This window comes from Gymnogyps californianus, chromosome 27 (assembly GCF_018139145.2).
Source record: "Gymnogyps californianus isolate 813 chromosome 27, ASM1813914v2, whole genome shotgun sequence".
Lineage (NCBI taxonomy): Eukaryota > Metazoa > Chordata > Aves > Accipitriformes > Cathartidae > Gymnogyps > Gymnogyps californianus.
In genome coordinates this window covers 4,273,456-4,293,787 of record NC_059497.1, presented here as the reverse complement: position 1 = coordinate 4,293,787, position 20,332 = coordinate 4,273,456, and the positions used below count along the sequence as shown (strand labels likewise).

The window sequence follows — 20,332 nt, the reverse complement described above, 5'->3', positions numbered from 1 at the left end:
ATCCCCGCACTGCTGGGCTCAACAGAGCAGTCCCCCAACCCCTCTTCCAGCAAAACCGCAGCCAGGCGATGCCCCAGCTTCACCCAAACCCCCTGAGCCCCCCGAGGAGCCCCGCTGCCCCCCGGCCCCGCCGCGGTGCTCGGCGCTGCACAGAGCCGCACCGCAGCCGCTTTCCCACGCTCCGGCCGGGGAAGGTGCCTCTAGAGGGAGCTGAGCCCTGCCCGGCTCCGCGTCTGCGTCTATGGTCTGGGGTTGGGTTTCTATTTTTTTTTTTTTTCCCCTCTTCTTCTTTTCCCTCCTCCTCCCCGGCCCTGCTCGCTTCCTTCCCCCGCGCCGCGCTCCGGGGAGGAGGCTGGAAGGGAGGCGGCGGGGATGGAGCAGCTCCTCGCCGGGATGCGTTAGCTTCCCCGGGATACCCCGGCCCGCCTGGTTCCCGCCGGGACGCGGTGAGTAGCGGGGGGACACCCCCCCCAGCCCCCCCCCCCCCCCCAGCCTTCCCCGGGATGGGTTATCTTTATTCACCGGGCCCGACCGGGCGGTGCCGGGGCTGCCGTGAGCCGGGGGAGGGATGCACCGGGAGTCCCGGGGTGCTGGCGGGCTCTGGGGGAGCCCGGCAAGGCGGGAGGGGTGGGCAGAGCCGCAGGGCCTCATCCTGCACCGGCCGGTGAACAAGGTTAAAGTACGCAGGGGTACCTCAGCAAGCAGCACTCCGGTGTGTGCAGGGCTGAAAGGTCTCGCTCTGAGCTGACCGTTGCCCCAAAGAGGAAATATCATCTCTTTTAATAATATTTTCTCCAGGTCGGTTTTTTTTTTTCCCCCTCGCAGGGCTGCGGTGGTGACAGCCCCTCCCGGCATCCCCGTGCCAGCGCTCGGTGTAGGGGTTCAGGGTAGACAGAGTTGTTTGAGCTGTCGGTGGGCAGAGCTGTGCCACGCCGAGGAACTGGGGTGACATCCATCTCACCCCGCTCTGGGCTGTGACCTCAGACACGGGCATGGCACATGTGGCTTTGCAGGCTTGCCTGCACGGTTGCCTGCACGGCTTCCCGCCCAGCAGCGCTGGGGACCTCCGGGACGTGGGTATGCGGGGTTGTGGGGGGACCCTGGCTGCGATGTCTGCATCTGCTGGGGCTGGTGGGCCAACTGGACCCTGGTGCCATGCTGGGTGCGTAAACACCAAACTGGGCAAACTCACCTGTTTGCTCTTCTAGGCCAGGCTGGGAGGAGTGGGGCTGATTCTGCACTGTCCATGCGGGGATGGCAGCAGGGCACAGGAGTCCTGCGGGATCCCTGTCCTGGAGAGGGTTAGCTGCCCTGCACACCACATGATGGAATCACTTCCATGCATGAGCCCAGGGCCAGACCTGTGAAATGCTCGTCCCAGGGGATGTTCCACACATTTCCCGGAACAGGATCTTCATAACATGTCAGGGGGTGACTTCAGAGCCCCATAGCCGGGCTTGTTCCTAGGGATTATGGCTGCTCCTGCAGATCTTCTCCCCTCCCGCAGCTTGCAGATCTGCCTCCTTCTCTGGGCCAGTCCCACCCTTTTCCCTGCATCCAGGGCTCAGGCACTTTCCTTTGGAGAAAAGTTGGGAGAAGCGGTGAGTGTGTCATACGGGCACACAGGAAATGTGTCAGAGACCTTTAAGGAAAGGAGATGAGGGTGAACTGAACAACAGTTGAGGCAAAGGTCTTTTTTTTTATTAGGGAAGGCTGGCGGGTTCCAGGAAGGCTGATTCTTTGCATGGCATGTGCTCATTAATAAAGATAAGACTCCTGTGCCATCTTGGAGGTGTTGCTAAATCCACATCCTAGGTGCTGTCTGCTGCTTTTAACCCTTTGCGGCCTCGTACAAGAGCAAAAAGTCACGGTGGAGCTGAATCTTTTAGCAGCTGCTGAGAATTAGACGCTGCTCCCAGTAACCTGCAGCTTCCCCCAAACCCTCTCTTGAGCCCTGTCTCAAGTCCTGGAGAGCCTTCATTTTCTGCAGCCTTGGGCTGTCTTTAAGTGTCTGGGTATCATATCCTCCTTCACGCCCCTCCCTGCTCTCTTCCAGCACAGTATTCTCATAACAAAGGGGGAATGGGGCAAATCAAAGGGGCATTGGGCTGGGAAGCAGGAGGAACGTGGGCAGCAGCACTCTCGATACTGGAGAGGATGGTCTGAGGCACTTTGACCCCCAGCAGAGACTGGCAGTGAGCTATCATCTTGGGCGTTCACTTGGTTTGCAGGAGTGGGAGTTTAGGGTGCTCCCCGGGGAGCAGGTTGGGGACCGGCAGTGTGCTGACGAGGACGTAGCTGCCGGTCCCAGATGTGCATGTGTGCAAAAGGGCTGCAGTGCCCTGTGTTGCAAGAGAAGAAAGCGCTGCAAGAAACTATATTGAGAAGGAAACTGAAAATGAAAGTTGCTCTTAAATGACGGCCACAGTCACAGCCTGCTGCTTCCTAAGGGTTTGCCACACGGCAAACGTGAAGAATCACATGAGTCAGCTGCTTCTTGGGCACTGGACTCCTGTGCTCACCAGCCATCCTTCATACTGAGCAGTCAGGTCTGCATCAGAAATTCCCTGTTATTTGTGGCTGAGGTCTGGGTCAGAGGCAGCGGGTTGATGTGAAACACAGCCGGTGGCACCTATAGACCAAACTGTAAAAGCTCCAGAGGCAGCTGAACTCTTCAGCTGGATGTGTCTGCATCCTCCCCAGTGCTCAGTGCGTCCTCAGGTTGTAGCAGCACGGAGTACAGTAGAAATTCATACTGCTTCACTTACCCGTGAACTCCAGAGAGCTGCTCTGAGTCTGGTCTTGCTTCCCCTTGAAAAGCACTGAGGCCTTCCTACGCAAGGTGGGCTGCAGCTGTAGCCTTGCTAAGCGCCCGAGGAGGGGCTGGGGATGGCAGCGGAGGAAGCACGGGAGGGTTTCCTCTCTGGAGGAGGGACGGGGACACGTGCATCCGCTCCAAGCACTCCCTGAGCTGTCTCCACCACGTCCCAGAGCAGAGAAGAGCAAGGAGAGGAGCAGCTCTGGAGCTTGGGTCTCTGCTGATCTGGGCAACTGGGAGCCGGCTCTCCTCCCAACTTTACCCTCGGTCCCAACTGCTGATCCTCATCGCGTTTTCAGCTTTGCCTTGGATGGGGATGTTTGAGGTTGGGGAGGAAAAGGGAAATCCTGTCCTCGGAGGTGCGTAGGAAAAAACAGCATCTCCATCTGTGTGTCACTGCGGCTCAGGCTCCCTGAATGCAGCTATGCAAATACATGATGGCTTTCTAAGCCAGGCTGATAAGCTTTGTGTTTCCAGCCCCCCATCCCCACCATGACTGCAGGCTGTACTTCACATTACTGCTTATGGTCTCAATTTATTTTTTCTTCTGAATAATCTTCAGTGTGAGGTTGTAAGCTTGGACCACGTGTTGCATTTCTAATCTTGACATAGGTTGTTATTTATCCGTAACCAGCACTTTTAAAAATTTTTGCCCAGGATACAATTTAAACTTCTGGGTGTTGATGTGTCTTCATGAATTTAGACCTGGTGCAAATCAGAAAACCCCCCAGTTTAGCCCTGGAAGAAGTCTGGCCCGAGAACATGTACTGGCATGCCAAACAACAGGCTAGGAGCCGCAGTGATCTCTCTCTAACCCTGACGGTAACTGCGAGGCCTCGCTTCCTTCCCTGCAAAAAACAGGGGCTGAGGTCAGTGTGACAAGCAGAGGGGTAAAGAAGCTGAGGATTGCGATGAGCCCTAAACCACAGGTCTGGGTTTAGGATACCTGTGAAGTTCAGAGGCGGGATGAGCTGTGCATTTCGTTCTCATTTCATTTTCTTATTCCGAGAGGAGTTCAGAAAACATAAAGAACAGGGGGAATTAGAGCTTCTGGATGTAGGAAAACAGAGAGCTCATCTCTTGTAGAAGTTGTGGAAAACAAGTCGGAGGTGCTTGCCAGGAGGAATCGGCACTGTTGCGGCAGCTCCGTGCGGGAGCCGTGGCAGCTCGGTGCGGTCGCGGGTGGGTTTGCCCTTGCTGTGCTCTGACCCGTCGTGGCTGCAGGTTGGGGTAAGCAGCATTTCGGGCAGCAGCGGAGCCCCAGGGCTCAGCTCCCAGGCACATTCTCTGGATGCAGCCAGGGAGTCGTAGAGCCCTTTTGCGCTGTGATTTTTGCTTTCATCCCAGGGTGAAGCCACTGCCTGGGCTGAGTAAGAGCCGGTGCAGGCCGTGGCACTTGCTGAGTGGGTCAGGGGATAGCTGGCATGTTTCCGGCAAGGGTAGGGAGGTGGTGAAGTGGGGTAGGGAGTTGGGTGACTTTCCTCTTCTGGCACATGACTGTCTTCAAACACGTTACTGAGAAGAGTCGGGAACAGAGGAAAAATCTAGCCAAGGGACTTGGTGTGGCCAGGAATCGGGGAGCGAGCGTGTCGGGAAGGGAGGAGCCAGGTTGCTGGCAGAGATAAAAGCAGGCAGCGTTGCTCCTCTGAGCACTTGGCTCAGCCAGAGGGGCTTCCTAAGGCTGGCCTGGGAGGTGAGGGAGGGAGCAAGGGGCTGCGAGGCTCCAGTGTCCCTGCTGGCTGCTCATAACCTGGTTCACTTACTGTCTCTTGTCGTTCCAGGTAAAGCTGATACTCCCAAGCATCTCTCTGCAATGGCCTCAGGGAACGACGGAGTCCCACCAAGGGCCCACGGACGCCGGGGAAGCAATGGGCGCAGGCTGTCACAAGAGCCTAACTCAGGTAAAAAGGTTGCTGTGATATTCGGGGAGGAAGCATTTTCAACCCATTCTTTTTTTTTTTTCCCCCCCTTGCTGTGTTTCTTTGAAAAGATGGGTTTTTTTCATACCTCCAGGGCCCTTTGCAAGACTGGGATAAACAAATCAGTTCTGTAAAGCTATGCTGAATTGAACTGGGAGAGCACACGCTCAATGCTTTCGGGAGATGCTTGACATTGGATTAGCACGGTGGGCAGCAAGGGGGGGCTTGAAAGGCACGGAGAAAATAGTGTGCAGGGAGCTGCCGGAGTGGGGTACGCTGGCAGCTCCGTGCAGGCAGGCTGAGGCAGGCATAGCGGGGTGCCACAGGGCACAGGGGTTGGGGCGTGGGGCAGATCACCCCGGCTGGCTGCGAGATGTACGGCTGGTGCCTGGTGTCATTGACTTTCCCTTCCCTGAGCACAAGGGAGCGAAAGGTGCTCGATGTTTAAAACACAGAGGAAAAACAGGCCTTGCTGAGCAGCGCCTGGTCTCAGGCAGTTGGTTTCAGTCTTGCCGCATCAGCTGCTGGATGAAATCGGGTCTCCAGTGTGCCTTGGCATAGCAGCGATGAAAAGTTACGGCTCGCCAACATTCGGAAGCAGTTCAGTCCGTTTCTCGTGTGTGCCGAGCCCAGCAGACTGTGTAATTGCGTTTCATGCTAATAGGTGAAACTGGGAACGGGGCCGAAAGGAACCCAGGAAAAACCTCAGCTCCCGTTTCATCCCAAAATGATAAAATGCCTCTGCACAGAAAGCTGTTAAACACAGGCGACTTCTCAACCTGTTTTGCAGGTGGACTTGTAAATAAGACTGAGTCACTGCAGCTCTGTCAATAACGGAGATTAGAAGCTATACCTAACTATGTATTTGAGCTCAGATCCAGCTCAGAGCTGTTTTATTGGCCTGATAATGTTATTTATACTCTGGTATTGCCTGGACTCCTCTCCATCTCTGAGTACCATTTGTGCTAGATCCTGCATGAATACACTGGAAGAAAAAATAGCCTGTCCTTCCCTTACCAAAGTCTACAAGGTATGAAAATAAATAAATAAGAGCAGTTGTTTATGTATGCTGATTTCCTGTTGAGGCCAATGAGATGCTGATGTGAAAACCAGTGAGAGGATCAGGCCCTGAGCTCTAACCACACTGTTTTACAGTCACGCTTCCTGTACGCTTGCAAACGCTTACTGGCAGTACTGGCATCCCTCTGCTTCCCAAAACTCAGGGGGGGTCCATCTGGAATTTGGAGGTGGGATCTCTGCACGCCTCTTAGGGAGAAGCCTCATGGACTCCTGCCGAAGCAGAAATGTGCAGCTTCCACCAACACGTGCTAAGGGATTACGGGGCGGAAGAAGGCTTTTGTCAACAGGTATTAAGCCTGGCTTTCATTTAGGGCTCACTTGCTCTGTTTGTTTATCTTTGGATGCGGTAGGGAGTGAAGAGATTTATCTACTGCTCAAGGATTTGCTTGAGCACTGTTCTGAGCCCTTGTTCTACCAGCCGGTGCTTAGGGCATGGACAAGATGCTGCTGTTTCTGTCGAGGTTGGGTGGCAATTTGCACTTCTGGTGTTTTTAGGGCATTGTAGACGAAGGCAGGAGCTTCGTACTCCTGGCAGTATGTGATGAAGAGGAGGAGCAACTTAGCTTATGAATAGTCATGCCAAGGGGAGCAAACATTGCAGAAGGAGGGGTGGGAGGCCCAGCACCAACAGTGCTGAGCTGAGCTCAGGAAACAGGGCTCATACTTCAGAAGAGTAACCTTGCCCTCCTTCAGTTCTCATCTGTAACATGGGGGTGGCAATGCCTCCCCGTTCAGACGTGCTGCCAGGGTACGCACAGAGCTACGGCAATGGTTTGGATAATTACATCAAGTCTCAGATCCGTGGGACAAGCCATGGACGTGGCTGTCCCCACACTTGCAGGTAACCATGCCAAATGCAGCTCAGCCCCCTTACACTGCAGAGGGGCTAGTCCACGTGATGAAACTATTGCTCGTGTGGTCACTTAGCTCCTGTGTGGACCACGTTAGCTGGAATCCCAAAGCACTTTGTTGAGAAAGGTGATATATTGCTATATCTACTTATTACTACTAGGGAAGTGGAGAGAGCTTTGATGCCAGAGTCTCTGCAAGGATGTCCAAGGTGTCAGGGTTGTGCATGGAAAGCCCAGCCACCCTGACCCACAGTTTGCAGTGTCAGCCTGGCAACTGTTCTCTTCCTCAGATTACCTGGGCTTTCTCGTCTGTCTGTGTGTGTTTAATACTCACGTAACATACCTAGAGAGGTGTGAGATTTGGTCCTTGGTCGTTTATCTCAGCTCTGGACTTGACGTTGCATGTGAAGCAAGTCATGAACTGATAAATAGTTGCTTAGGGATGTTAGTCATGCATCTGTGAGCGTCTCCATGTCTTCATCTCCAAGACCACCTGCAAAATAAGTAGGAAAAATGTGAGCTGCCCGTTTAAGCCTGGGTTCTCATACGTTCTGTAGAGCAACTGAAACCATTTAAACATACTTTTCTCTTGTCTGGTGCCCATGCAGTTCCTATCTCCAGCACAGACATAGAGTATTGGGCTTCCTGTTGAACTGCATCTCCCATCAATATGCGGTTTCCGTTTTTAAAAGAAAAAAAAAAAGTCATCCTTCTGATGGCTGTGCTGGGAAATAACTCTGCTATGGAATTGCCTCGTGACTCCTTTGTTCTGGCCTGCAAAGGATGCCCCAAATTGCAACTACCATGAGGTGGAGTCGAGCTTGCCCTCGAGGTAGAAATCTCCAGAGACCGTTCTTGGTTCCCCGGAGCTGTCTTCTCCCTTCGGAGACCGTTGCTGTTTCCAGGCTGGATATCTCCCTCTGTGCAAACAGATGCACCTCTCAGTGTAGTTACTGCCTGTCTCCTGAGCTCGAAAGGGATGCTGCCAGGTTGCATCTGTCATTATTACAGTCTGTAGCAGGGCTATTTAATTTAGTTGTAACAAGGTCTGATGGATAACTTTGGTGAGACCTGCCAGTTTTTACCGTAGCACAGCTGCTCTCCGGGAGATGGGAACAGTGAGAAATAAGGGATCTTGCACAGAAATGCAGATGTTGCGTGTTTGAGACTGGCTGGGGTCCGGTCAGTGTTGCCTACGGTGTGGATCCAGGCAAGAGGCTGTTGGGGTAGGTCTGGTCTAGATGCTGAGAGTGAGCTGGGGACCGAGGACGACAGGGTCGCTGCTCCATGAAGCAGAAGCGGAGCAGGTCCTCCTTTGCAGCGTGGGGGTTCACAGCAGCTCGTGAGCCCCCTAACACAGCCCCGATGATCCCACAGGGAGACCAAAGATCCCAGAGGAGCTCCAAACCGCTCTTCCCCTCTCTGCTGCTGGTACTGGGAGTCCACAAGGCAAATCTTGATCCAGATCCTCTTCCCTTGAGTGGGAGAGACCCAGAGATGCTCCCAGTGGGTGCTGTGCGCTAGCACCTGGGGGAAAAATATGTGTGTTTGCCTGTCCTTGTGTTACTAAAAATAGTGCCTGGGGTAATTAGAACCATGGATTTTTTTTGTATACTTATTTCCTCTTTTGTTCTCGCAGTGTGTTTACCCTGCCTCTCACTGAAACTGTGAGTCAGTCGGTTTCGTTTTCTGGCTCTCGGTGGAGCGGTCACTGGCTCCGCCGGCTCCTCCGTAAGGTGGGATTTGTTTATCGCCAAATAAACCCATTCCTGCAAAACAAAAAACAATCCCCTGAAAACACAGCGGCCAGGGCTTGTCATTTCCCTTCACCTTTATTTACCCAGCCTGAACTCCGTGTAACCTGAGTCTCTGCACGACAGGTCCTCTCCCTTCCCTGCACCCCATCCAGGGCTGGGTCCATCTCCCCGGAGCCGCATGTGGGCCATGTAGATGTGACCAGCCGGAAAAACTCTGCGACGAGTGGCACAGCATGTTTTGGAGACTTGGATACAGGGTTTTATGGGGCAGTGTTGCCAGGACAGCTGTGTCCACTAGGCCAGGTCCTCACATCCCAGCTCTGGGACGTTGCTCGGCAGAAGCATCTCTGCATTGGAAATGCAATTTCCAGTGGCCAGAGAACTGCATGGCCAGTCTGGTGGGTGGATATACTGGGATGCTGGGGAAGGGTTTTAGCTGGGTTGGCTGCAGTGAGCTGCACTGCTGCTGGATAGCGTTGCTGGTACAGATGTGCTGCTGTGTGTCACCAGCACACCTTGCAGGACGATCACCTAAAGCCACGGGTCTGCAGGGTCCTGTGCTTCTGACGTTCCCCATAGTAGCTCATTTACCTGGGCTTTGCACCTCGTTTAATGCCTGTGAATCTCCGCCCTGAATGGTGATATTCTGTCAAAGGAAGAGGGCTCTGAGCCGTCCGTACCATTTCTGTCCCCTACAGATTTTGCATCTTAGAAAAGAAACTGGGAAGAACTGTGTTACTGGGACCTAGGGGTAGCTCCCCCCGAGCCCTGCGGGGTGACTTAGCTGGGCTGCGGCTGTTTGAGAACTGGTGCTCTAGACCAGATTTTCTTCTCAAGCCAGCCGAAACCGAGCTCTAATCAAAGACATCCCGTGACAGACCGGGTACTTTCCCCAGGAGCTATGTAACGCGTATGATAAGGTATCGGTCACCATGGTACCTACGGGACTGAAACGCCTCGCCGGAGGCTCCCTGCTCCAGAGGGGACAGGTCCTGGCCATGTCCAGACCCTTGCTCTTCTCCGAGCAGCGTGGGCACAGGGGACACGTGTGCGGGTCTCGAGCTGAGCCGTTTGCAGACGGGCGCGTGCTTGTCGACGCCGGTTGTTTCTGACTCGCTTCCTGCTTGTGCAGAGCCGGGTCGGTTTTCGCGTGCTGTCAGGGCTGGGTGACGTTACTGCATGGGTGCATTCCTCTGCTGAACCCTGAATACCTGGCATGCCGAGCCCTGCTTGTTTACGAGAGCAGCGGAAGGAAGCTGTGGCACCCAAAACCAGCCTCAGCTCACCCCCACAACAGCCCTGGCTCACCCCCTGCCCGCCTGCAGCCTCCCACTCGCCATGCAATGGGCTTATTGCTTCCACAGGTATTTGTTAGCAAAGCAGGGGATTTGGGTGTCCACTCTCGCACAGGGGCAACGGGTGTGCTGGAGCAGGAGCGGGCATTCAGTTCAAACTTTTTGGCTGTTTATCCACTTTCAAGCGCAGGATGGGGGGGTCACCTCTCTGGGCTACAGTTTACAAGTTATTCAAAAGCTCCTCTCCTTTCTGTTCCTGCTAGCAGGCCATGGAGAAGTCGCAAACCCTGCCCTGGCATTGCCGCTGCCGGGCTGATGGGTGTATGTGAGACCAGTGATGTGTGATTGAATCAGCAAGGAATTAGACTAAAATGACCAATTTAACTTTTGCTCACTGCGTCATTGCTGATGCCATGCGAGGGCACGATTGTTGGTGACATTGAAAAACAAGATTGTTTGCTGAGGGTTGATGGGCAGCACTAGGCTGAGCTTTGCCTCCAGTTTGGGTTTGGATCTGAGATTCCTGAACTTTTTTGTGCTGAGCAATGCCCTTATCGAGAGGTAAGAGAGAGCTGCCAAGCGCAAGCACTTGAACATCTGGTTTGTGTTGTGACAGTCCTGTAGCTGTCTCTTGCCAAAAATGGATTCAAAAGGTGGGCCTGTGCCCCTAAGAACAAAGACTGCTCCAAAATTAGTTTTCTGAGAACTAATTTATGTTGGATTCTTTTTGTTTTACTGCAAAAGGCCAGTGTTAATACAAACAGCACAAATTTAGGCTGAAAATGAGGGAATGGTCTCTTTCCAACTTGGGAAAGGGGGGAGATGAGCTTCTCCCTTGACTTTTCTTCCTCTTGTCTCTCTCAGAAGACCAGGTGGTGGAGGAGACAGAGGAGGTATTTCAGAGCTATGCCTTCTACCGCTACCAACAGGAGAGAGAGGAGGGAGGGGAGGAAGTGCCCATGGACCCAGAGATCGCGGAGCTCCAGCAGGACCTGGGCAGGTAAAACTCTGATACCAACCATATGCACATCCCTCAACCCCATCCCGAGCCAGCCTCCGTTACAGACCCACCCCTCAGTCCTGCTTACCGGTCTTGCTGACCTGTCTGTAACGCCGCCTTCCCTCTGGGCAGCACTGGGAGCCTGGTGGGAAGGCGCCTGGCCATCATCGGTGACGACATTAATGAGCGGTACGACGCGGAGTTTCGCAACATGCTGAAATCCTTGCAGCCCACCAAGGACAACGCCTATGAGTACTTCACCAGGATAGCCTCCAGGTAAGGCCGCCGGCTCCCTCGGCGTGGGCTGGACACCTTCTCCTGGGGAAGGCCGGGAAGGAAAGGTCAGACAGGGTGCAGTGCAGTCGGTTAAACCCGTGCCCCCACTCCGGAGCAGCTGCCTCCCGGCTCTGCCCCGGCACACAGACTCTGTCCGTTCAGCCTTCGCCCGCCGTCCCTGGGTTGAGCTCCCAACAAGCTCACCATGACGGTTCCTGTGTTTTCTGCCTGTCTGCTCTTCCTCCTGCGCACTGTTTGGACTGTCTTCACCTGACAATCATCTCGCAGTCCTTGCACAAGCTGACCAGGGTCAGAAAGTTTGGGGGACATGCCTGGGAAGCATGTCCCGTGCATGAGTAGCCAAGTGAACGTCCCAGCTCCCCTTCAGGGGTATGACCAGCCTTGGACCAAGGCAGACCTGCTGCTGGTCCCACTGCTGCTTGCTTGACAGCTGAAAAGTCCTGATGAGTCAGACTTTCAGAGGAAGCAAACGCAGCTGCAGGCTGTGGGGATGGGCAGGTACTCGCTGCCCTTGGCGTGGTCCACATGGAACAGGATTGGACTAACTCGGGATGGGAGATGCTCCACAGGCTTGCAGAGCCTGCAGCTGTCTCATGTAGGCGATGCGCGCCCAGCTTACCCGCTCAAAGCACAGCAACAGGGTGAAGAGCAAAGGCAAAGACCTGGACAACTCAGTGCCCTGATTGCCCGAGGTACAGGCTTGGATTGAGGTGGCTGTCAAGGGGTTCAGTCCTCACCCCTCTGTCTGTAGGGAAACCAAGACACTATGCACGTTAAATGGTTTGCCCAGGGTCATGCAGACAACCTGTGGCAGAGCCAGGAGAGAAGCCGGGGTCTCTGGGTTCCCAGGCTCCCGTTGCTCCTCTGAGCACGCCTGGCTCCGGTGCAGCCCCGTCCCTGTGCACCCTCTGCTCGGTGTTTGTTGTCTAACTGCCTCTCTTCTGTCCTTTTCCTGCTCCCCTGTCCTTGGGAAGCCACGCTGCACTGTTTTCACCGCTTTGCCAGCCTGAGGCGGTTAACGCACCGCAAACAGGTAAATTAACCTCTTTCCCTCTCTTTGTGCTACCTGTTGTTCCTTCCCGGGCTCTAACTTTCCTCTCCCTCTGCGACATGCACAGTAGCAGCTCCACGCCAAGGCTCTGCAGAGAAGACCGTTCCCTTCAGCTATGCAGACAGGGACCACCAGGACAGGGCACAAGATTAAAACACAGGGCCTGAGTCTATTCTTTTTATTTTTTTCCTTTTTTTCCTTCTTGCTTGCCTTGCTGGAAACCAGGGAAAAAAAAAAAAAACCTTCAAAAACTGGTCTAGATAAATCAGTGCCAAACCTGCAGAGTGATGCAGTTTGTGCCCACAGCAACCAAAACCGGGAGCAGGAGCAGTAGGCATTGACTAGGCACATTCTGGAGCCCCCCAGCCCTTAGGAGTGTCCATCTAAGGCAAGATCAGATCAAGTTTTGGTCTTGGGGGGGTTTGTCTATGCAGGAAAAGGGAAAATCCTGTTCTAACATGCTTTGTCCTTAGATATATTTCAACTTCCTTACCTCCAGGCACAAGCAAGGGCTGCTTTGGGACAGATGGGTGGTAGTTCCCACTCTGGCTGCACGTGTAGCAGCCGCTGAGCTTGCTGCAGCCTACAGCCTGACGGCTTAAACCACCACCAGTTCCAGCTTACCTTGTTCAATACCCTTGCCCATGAAAACACAGGACCTACAGGCAGCTGATGTGCCCTGCGTTCGGGTGGAGACCCGAGGGAAAGGCAGGACGGGCAGGAAGGCGGCAGGTCAACCGCCACCATCCCAAAGCTTCCCCTCCAGCAATTCAGAGCCTGTAGCTGTGTAGACAGGATTTGGAAATTTCCTTTTTCCTAGGACATCCCTAACCCACCTGGCTGAGGCAAACAGCAGTTGTGACTGAGACCGTGTTTGTTCTGCCCTGAAAGCACATCCTGGTTATGGGTGGCCACGTGTCGCTTAGCCACAAAATGGCTTCGTTGTCTGTGCGGTGGGGAAGCACCTCGAGGACTAGCACAGCATCCCCAGCCCTGCTCTGCAACCGGCACTGCTCGAGAGCCCGTGGCCTGGCATGCAGAGACTAGGGAGGTCTGAGCCAGCCGTGGCAGCGATTTAATCAGACCGTCGGCTTCGTTTCAGCTTGTTCGAGAGCGGCATTAACTGGGGCCGGGTGATTGCGCTGCTGGGTTTCGGCTACCGCATGGCCATCCATGTCTACCAGCACGGCATACCGGGTTTCCTCCGCCGGATCGCCCGCTACGTCGCAGAGTTCATGCTCCGGAACCGTATCGCCCAGTGGATCGCCCAGCAAGGAGGATGGGTGAGCCAGCGGGAGCATGGGGCTGTCCCAGGGGGATTCGGGGGCGAGGGGAGGCAGCTGTGCCCTGGCTGGTGAAAGGTGCAGCCTGGGGACAATGGCACTGCTGAGGTTGGTGGGGTAACCCGGGTGCAGGCAGAGCAGCAGCCCGGCCCAGGCAGATCTAACATGCTCTGGTTATTCTCTGTTTCCTGTTAGGTGGCTGCACTCGATCTGGACAATGTTTACATGAAGTACATGCTGCTGGTGGTGGCCCTGGTCATGGTGGGGCATTTAGTGGTACGACGCTTCTTCAGGCCCTAATTGATGTGGGGGCAGAGGCTGGGGGGTCTGGCCAAGCTCTCTCTCAAATATCTGCTCGGCGTTGACATCTCCCAAGAAAGGGGGAATTCAAGGAACCTCCGAGAGAGAGAGCAGCTTGGACCTGTGACCCTCCTGCCACAGGGCCCAGGGTCTCTGCCTTCCATGCAGACACCACCAGGAGCTATGGAGAGAAGCAGGGGAGGGAAGGTTCAACTTTGTTGTCTGTTTTATGCCTTGCTTAGCTGCTGAGGACAGAGCATCGCTGTGACACTCCTAGCGTGCAGCAGTGAGGCAGAACAGGCTCCTCTGGAGTCAAGAGTGTGGAGGAACAAATGTGTTGTGATAATGTCTCTGTGTGTGTGCACGCAAGCACGTGGGTCTTGTCCACTCCTTGGGGCAGGTGCAGAGCTCCCCACTTGCTAACGGTTCTAGCCCAGACCATGCTTGCATTTGAAGAGGGATTGCAGCCTTGGTTGCTGCAATTGTTGTCTGTAAGTCACTGGAGGGGCAAGCCAGCATTAGCCTGTGTGGGGCTTGCTTTCACCTTCCCTCTGTTCCTGAGCCCAAGTACTTGAGCCTTCTCTTTCCTTTTAACAAGCATCCCTACCCCTTTTTAAAGAAACACACTGACTACGTGTCCTCTGACAATCGAGGGTAATATCTGGCAGCACTGGCAGGCAGGTTTTCCCTGCCGCGACCTGAACCTGGAGACCTGCAGCTCTCCCACGGCTGATGCAGGTGCTGGGGTGCAGCTTCACAGCCCTCCGTGAGCTCAAAGGCTGCGTGCCGGCAGACCTAGGAAGCACCAGCAGGTTTCCAAACACTAAAAAGCTGTGGGGTGACTAATGGTTGGTGTAGGCAGCCTGCCTGCCTGCCCGCCCTCCCTCCACTTCTGCTGGGGGCTTCTATTCAGTAGACTTGGATGCTGGCAAACGAGCAGCCCAGTTGTGACGAGTTGGCCTCCCTTGCTCTCAGTGGGAGGCACTGGAGTTGCATCCCATCCCTGCATCAGCTCTTTGCCTGCTGAGCTCAGCTGGGCAGGATGGTGCAGGCATGCCCTGGTTAAGCCCAGGGCTGCGGTGTTTTATAGCTGCCCAGACAGCAGGGCCCAGCCTCTTCTGGGCACAGAGTCTTTAGGAAGTGACTTGACCTTGTTCTGTTCATGACTGATGCCTGAGCATGATTTTTGGGGGAGGGAGGGAAGCAGGCTCCACTCTCCCATCCCAAATCTTTCCAACTTTTGCAAAATGAGAGCATCCCAGCATGGACCGCGTGGTTTAGCTCTGTTCTTTTTACTCCAGGTGACTCTGTAAGGCTTGAAACTGTGACTGGCCCTGTCTGAGCCAAACTCACCCTATTCCAGCATCACCCATCTCCTAGAGCAGGTCAGCCAACTGGGGGAAGGAGCCAGAGGGACCTCAGAGGTAGGAAATGAGCAGTGGTCCTGTGTCTGGGCTCCTCTCCTAGAGCCCTTCTGGGCTGGAGCCTGGGACAACGGGAGTCGCAGTATCGTAGCCCTGAACAGGCTGAGCCCTCCTGCCCTCTGGGGCCTTTCCACGATGGCTGGAGCAGGGAACTTGCTGGTATTGCTACCGCAAAATGGGCTGAGTGAGCACAACTGGCAGTGCACCGACTCATCTCTGTGGCATGGGGATCGCCAAACCAGGGCAGAGCCCGGCTCGCCTGCAGCCCTGCCTGGTGTCACCCGCTGCGGTGACCGCTTTGAAACCCAAGGGGGGTCAGAGGGACCTCGAGAGCAGCCCATCTGCCCCACTGTAGCAAAGGCATTCCTGACAGACAGCTAACCTGTTTTTAAAACCCTCCGGTATTGCCTCCCCATATCACTGATTCCTACCTTAATCTTTACCTTCAGATAGATTTTTTTTCCCCCCCTCAATGCCTATTGCTTGCTGCAGTTTAAGCTTGTTACTACACGTCCTGTCCAAGCACAGAGACAGGACACCTTACGTCCTTTCTCCTTGCAGCTGCAGAGGCTTAGCAGGACCAGCCATAATTTTATAACATTTACATCCCTCATGTTCCTCCCTCTTAACATAAGAATAGCAAACTTTTCAGCCTGTTTCCATATCAGGGTCTTTCTGTGCTTATCGTTTTGACCCTGACTGTTTCTGCAGTATCCCTTTCCCTGGTGGAGTGCCCTGGACTGTGATTAATAGAAAGGCATTAAAATATTTGCTATAATATTCCTCCTCTATATATCTCTGGTTTGGTTGCTTTGTTTGTTTTATCTATCTGTGCTGAGCGGCACAAATCTCCAGTGGATTGTCCATGCTCAGGTTTTGTGGCCGTGCTGACTCTCCTTTAGGAGCTGAATGCCCACTTAGTTCATTTGTCCCCTTGCAAGTGTATTTCTTTGCATTTATCCACACACAACTTCATTTACCATCGTGCCGCCTCTTCACCCGTCTTGAGCAGATCTTGAGATTTCCTCAAGATCCCAAGACTCTTCTCTGCTGTGAACCAGTCTAACCAACTTAGTATCATCTGCAGTTTCCCATCCCCACACCTTACCTTCTTTTCTGGGTGAAAACACCACCAGATGGAGCCTTTTTGCCACGATGAAAATGAACTACTAATTGTTATTTTCCTTTTCTCTTAATCAGCCACATCTTTGACATGTCACTGTCCTCTAGGCTAGTTCTCTGGTTTGGTTGTGTCTCCAGCAGGACTTTTTCAGAGGACCTTGGAAGGAAAATAGTATATCATCAGCTTTTATTCACTACTTCACCGACACACTCCAAGAACTCTAACAGATTGGAGAGAACTTTTGTCTGTACAAAAAGCCATGCTGCTTGTAATTTATTCTCATCTTCCAGATAAGGTGTTTCACCTTGCAAACCAAATTCAGCTGTAAGGCCAGCAGACTTTATTTAAAGAACATTTTTCAGCTTTTTGGTAGATGATCAAGCCTTAATAAAGTCTGTGATACCTGGACAAAGAAGGGAACTTTTAAAATAGGTGCTGTAGCAAAGGAAAGTTTCCATTTTTTCCGTTTTCTCAGGGGATTTGCAGGGAGGATTGTCTCAGGATATCAGTATATTGTCTCCCTCTGCTCTCACCTCTCCTAGCCTTCCTGATGCTGGTTACTAACTGGAAAAAAAACTTGAACTGGGACTGTGAATGGGTGACTGGTCTGTAGTACTGTGTCCTGTCACTGGATGGCAACAGCACTGCAGGCACAGCCACCTGGGTGCTGGCTCCGAGGGCAGAGAGGGGCTGAGCTCTCACAGAAGGGGAAACCCCCCCTCCAGGTCCCCCTCTTTGTCCAGGTGACCTCGGTATCCATCAGCTGTGGTCTGCACCCTCAGAGCTGTGGGTGCACACCATGGTCTGACCCATACCAAAGGCAGGCATCACTGGTTTGTACTGGACTGCTGTTGGGGAAAGTGCCGAGTGCTTTAGGGGGACAGGAACAGGCTACAGCAGGGATGGATTTGCTGGGTTCAAAGCAGACCAAGATGAGAAGGCTTGGCCCTCCCCAGAAGCTGATGCTCTTTGTAGGGTTGGTGGGCCCTCTCTAGAGAGCTGCAGCAGGTATCTACCTCGAAGCCCCACTCAGCAGAGTTTGGGCAGGGGGCCTGGACAAGGTACCACAGGCCTCCTTGACTATACGCAGAAGGCTTTTGCTCTGGGACTGGCAGTGCCAGGAGCCATTTTTACAAAAAAGTACATCTTTGCTATAGAAGCAAGAGCTCTAGATAAAACTATGTTCTTAGAATAACCCCAAACTTCCCTTACAGGGCTGAATCAGCCACTTTATTCTGCAGGGATAAAGCCCCGATCAACTACAATATTTTTAACCAGTGTAAGCTTCATTTAACCACCAACCCAGTCACACATTGTACCTTGTATGAAAGCAAGCCCATCTGATGCACTGAATAGCAGGCTCTCCCTGCTGCCACCTTTCTAGCCACAGTGGTGCTACTGGGGCATGACTGCCCCCGGGGCTTTGGCTTCTTCCCCTGGTGAGCAAGAGAAACAGGGGTGGGAAGCCCTCAACTGGGAAAGGAAGGCAGAAGATGAGGAGAAGGCTCTGCCATGGCTGTTCACAAGGAGAGGCTTGTTCACTGAATCATTTAGATTGGAAGGAAAGTCTCACCCCCGCTCAAAGCAAGGCTACCTAAATCACTGCAGGGTTTGGTGGACAGCTGCGGAGCAAGCATCCCATTTTTCTAGCATCAGAGACCCAAGCTGGTGTTGCATCTGAGGAAGGACTGGCTCTCTCTGATGCCTACAACTTAGCTGCACCCACTGGTACCAGTGCCTTCCTGGTTTGTTCGCTCCTAGAGTGGATAGGAAGAGGGACCAAAGAAAAGCTTGTGCTATTTCCCTTCTCCATCCAGCCCCAGGACCAACAGATGGGATGGCTTCAGCATCACAGTGCCCAGCGAAGGCTGAGATGCACCCCAGAAGTAGCAAAGAGGGGTGCAGGCTGTCCAGGTAGCGGTGCCAGTACCCAGGGCTGGAGGAACCGTACGTGGGTGCCAGTCAGGGCAGCTGATCGCAGCCCCACTCGAGGCCACGAGCTCTGCGCCGTGGTTCCTTGTACCTCTCTCCGCCGGCTCCCTACATATCAAGGGGTGCAGGAAGGAAAAGGTACATTTGGTGAGGATTTCTTTGTGCAAGAGGCTACCCCAGGAGAGGTGTTAAGGGAACATAGCACAGGGAGTTGTCCAGACAGAAAACTCCTGGTTCAAGCAGAAGCATCTGTGTTCAGGAGGGTGGGCAGAAGAATTTCATTCAGAAGGTTATAATGAATGCATAGAAAAGGGGTGAGAGTCTGAAGGAAGAGTCTCATTTACTGAGCCTATTTGAGAACATTTTTTACTCCCACCCTCTCCCAGCTCTTTCCTTCTGGATGGAGGAATCTGCCTGAGCTATTAGTTTGCTTGTCGGAACCACCTCTCCCTTCTAGCCATTCCTCACGCTGCAAGCCAAACCCCGAACCATCCCTGCCAAGCACCGGGTGCTGCAGGGTTCAGGCTGGCAGGGGCCAGCACTGCCCCAGAGAAACTGGTCTCTTCATGGTCAGGACTGGTGGCAGCCTTCTGTGAAGCTCTGTGTGTTGGGTTTTACACGTATACTTGAAACCACACTATCACTATTAATTCTGGTTCTTCCTTGCCTTTTTCACAGTATCAAAGCGCATGGTGTTTCACACAGCTCCTTCCCCAGCTCCTTTCTCTGTCCCTCCAGGAAGCCCCAGTCTCTCCCAGCACTGCAAGAAGGGGACAGGGGTATATGATGGAGCAATAAAGCATGCTTTGCACTGACTCTGGAGGGGAGGGACTGGTAAACACCTTTTCTTTCCAGGGGAAGGAGGAGAGGAAGACCACAGGTTGTCCCAGTAGCAGCAGGGAGATGGGGAACGAGCTCTGTCTGCAGGCCAGTCTTTCCCCAGTGCAGGTTATCTTTAAATGGCAGGCAAAGGGGCTGTGTGGAACATGGTGGCTTGCTTTTACCTGAAAAAAACCCTATTTCTTTCACAAATATTCTGTTTTAAAATGATGTAATATATATCTGTGAAAATAAAAATGGTACATGCAGTGCAAACTCTTCCTGGCTGTGTTGAGGGTTTTCTTCCAGAAGCTGTACTCCTTTGCAGGGTGCTCTGGGTAGCTCTTGGGTGCATTATAGGTTCCCCTGCACAAATTTGCACAAGCTATATTGTCTCAGTTGCCCCATTAGTTTAGGGATACCAGGCCTTCTTACACTTTTTCTAGCATGAAGAGCTAGACAGGGAGAGAAATCTGCTGCTGAAGCTTGCTTTGCCATCCCTGAGAAATAGTGCCTTTACAGCAGATGCTGCAGGGATGAAGAAGAGACCGCTGTAGTAATCTGCTGTCTGATCAGCTGCTCAACCTGCCCAGAAGTTAAGGATCTTATCTCTGATGTGTCCACACCTCCCTAGCAGGAAACAATAAGGGTAGGAAATTGCAAAGGAAAAATCCATTACAGAGAGGTACAACAGGATTCTCAACTGCCATAAAACACTCCAGCAAATGAAAGGGAAAGGGGTGTTCATCTCAGAAGAGCCCAACGCGTAAAAGATAGGGAGGTGCTACCACTGTCCTGTATTGGGATGACAGCAATACCTCCTGCTAGCTAACAGCTCCAGCTGACTGCCCAGAGAGCTCGCATTGCTAAGCGGAACTAGGGTTGGCACAAAGATGGGAAACTGGGGCTCCTGCAACAGTCACTGTCCTGGGCTACCTTTCCCAAATACCAGCCCAGATCCCCAGGCTATGCCACTTTCAGCTGCTCTCTTTTCACGTGCCAAGACAGAGCATGAGCTTGTACCAAGCCGCCCTCCCTTTCCTGCTGCGCTCTCCTTTGCTCAGAGACAAACCTCGCTGCTTACCTGATTTTTCACCCCTCGCAGGACCAGTCCGGACGCCAGCTTCCACCAACCATTCCTACCAGCACCGCAGAGCTCCAGCAGCGTCTGTTAATGGGTAAAGAAGCAGGTGATGTTAGGGGGGACAGGATGCTTTAATACCACTGCGTGGGTGCCTTGTTAATGAGCACATGCCTTGCTAATAAGCCGAGACACGCCTTACCTGTGCTAACGGCCACCCATCCTCCCCGCCTGCAGCCACTTCTGCTGATGCCGTCCCACCTCCAGCGCTGGTCACTACAGCCTTCACTTTTGGGGCTGGG

The 20,332-nt window shown here is 53.4% G+C and overlaps 1 protein-coding gene and 1 long non-coding RNA gene across 2 annotated transcripts; one reads left to right on the top strand and one right to left on the bottom strand.

Annotated features, from left to right (window-relative positions):
- The first annotated feature begins 414 nt into the window (after positions 1–414).
- On the top strand, positions 415–13,670 carry BAK1 (BCL2 antagonist/killer 1). The gene is made up of 6 exons (XM_050911311.1): positions 415–446; positions 4,600–4,719; positions 10,585–10,720; positions 10,853–10,996; positions 13,171–13,351; positions 13,547–13,670. Exons 2-6 carry the CDS (start codon positions 4,632–4,634, stop codon positions 13,649–13,651), a joined length of 654 nt encoding a protein of 217 aa, XP_050767268.1. The 5' UTR covers positions 415–446; positions 4,600–4,631; the 3' UTR covers positions 13,652–13,670.
- On the bottom strand, positions 13,530–20,103 carry LOC127026191 (uncharacterized). Its single transcript, XR_007767731.1, has 3 exons — positions 20,034–20,103; positions 16,184–16,354; positions 13,530–13,832 (listed from the first exon to the last, which is right to left on the bottom strand). It is a non-coding gene; the product is annotated as an uncharacterized LOC127026191 (long non-coding RNA).
- Positions 20,104–20,332: the final 229 nt, after the last annotated feature.

Bases quoted from the DNA above. Each gene is read 5' to 3' on its own strand.
- BAK1 (XM_050911311.1), top strand. From the start codon at position 4,632: ATGGCCTCAGGGAACGACGGAGTCCCACCAAGGGCCCACGGACGCCGG. The intron at 4,720-10,584 runs GTAAAAAGGTTG...TGTCTCTCTCAG, and splicing joins GTCACAAGAGCCTAACTCAG to AAGACCAGGTGGTGGAGGAG. The intron at 13,352-13,546 runs GTGAGCCAGCGG...GTTTCCTGTTAG, and splicing joins TCGCCCAGCAAGGAGGATGG to GTGGCTGCACTCGATCTGGA.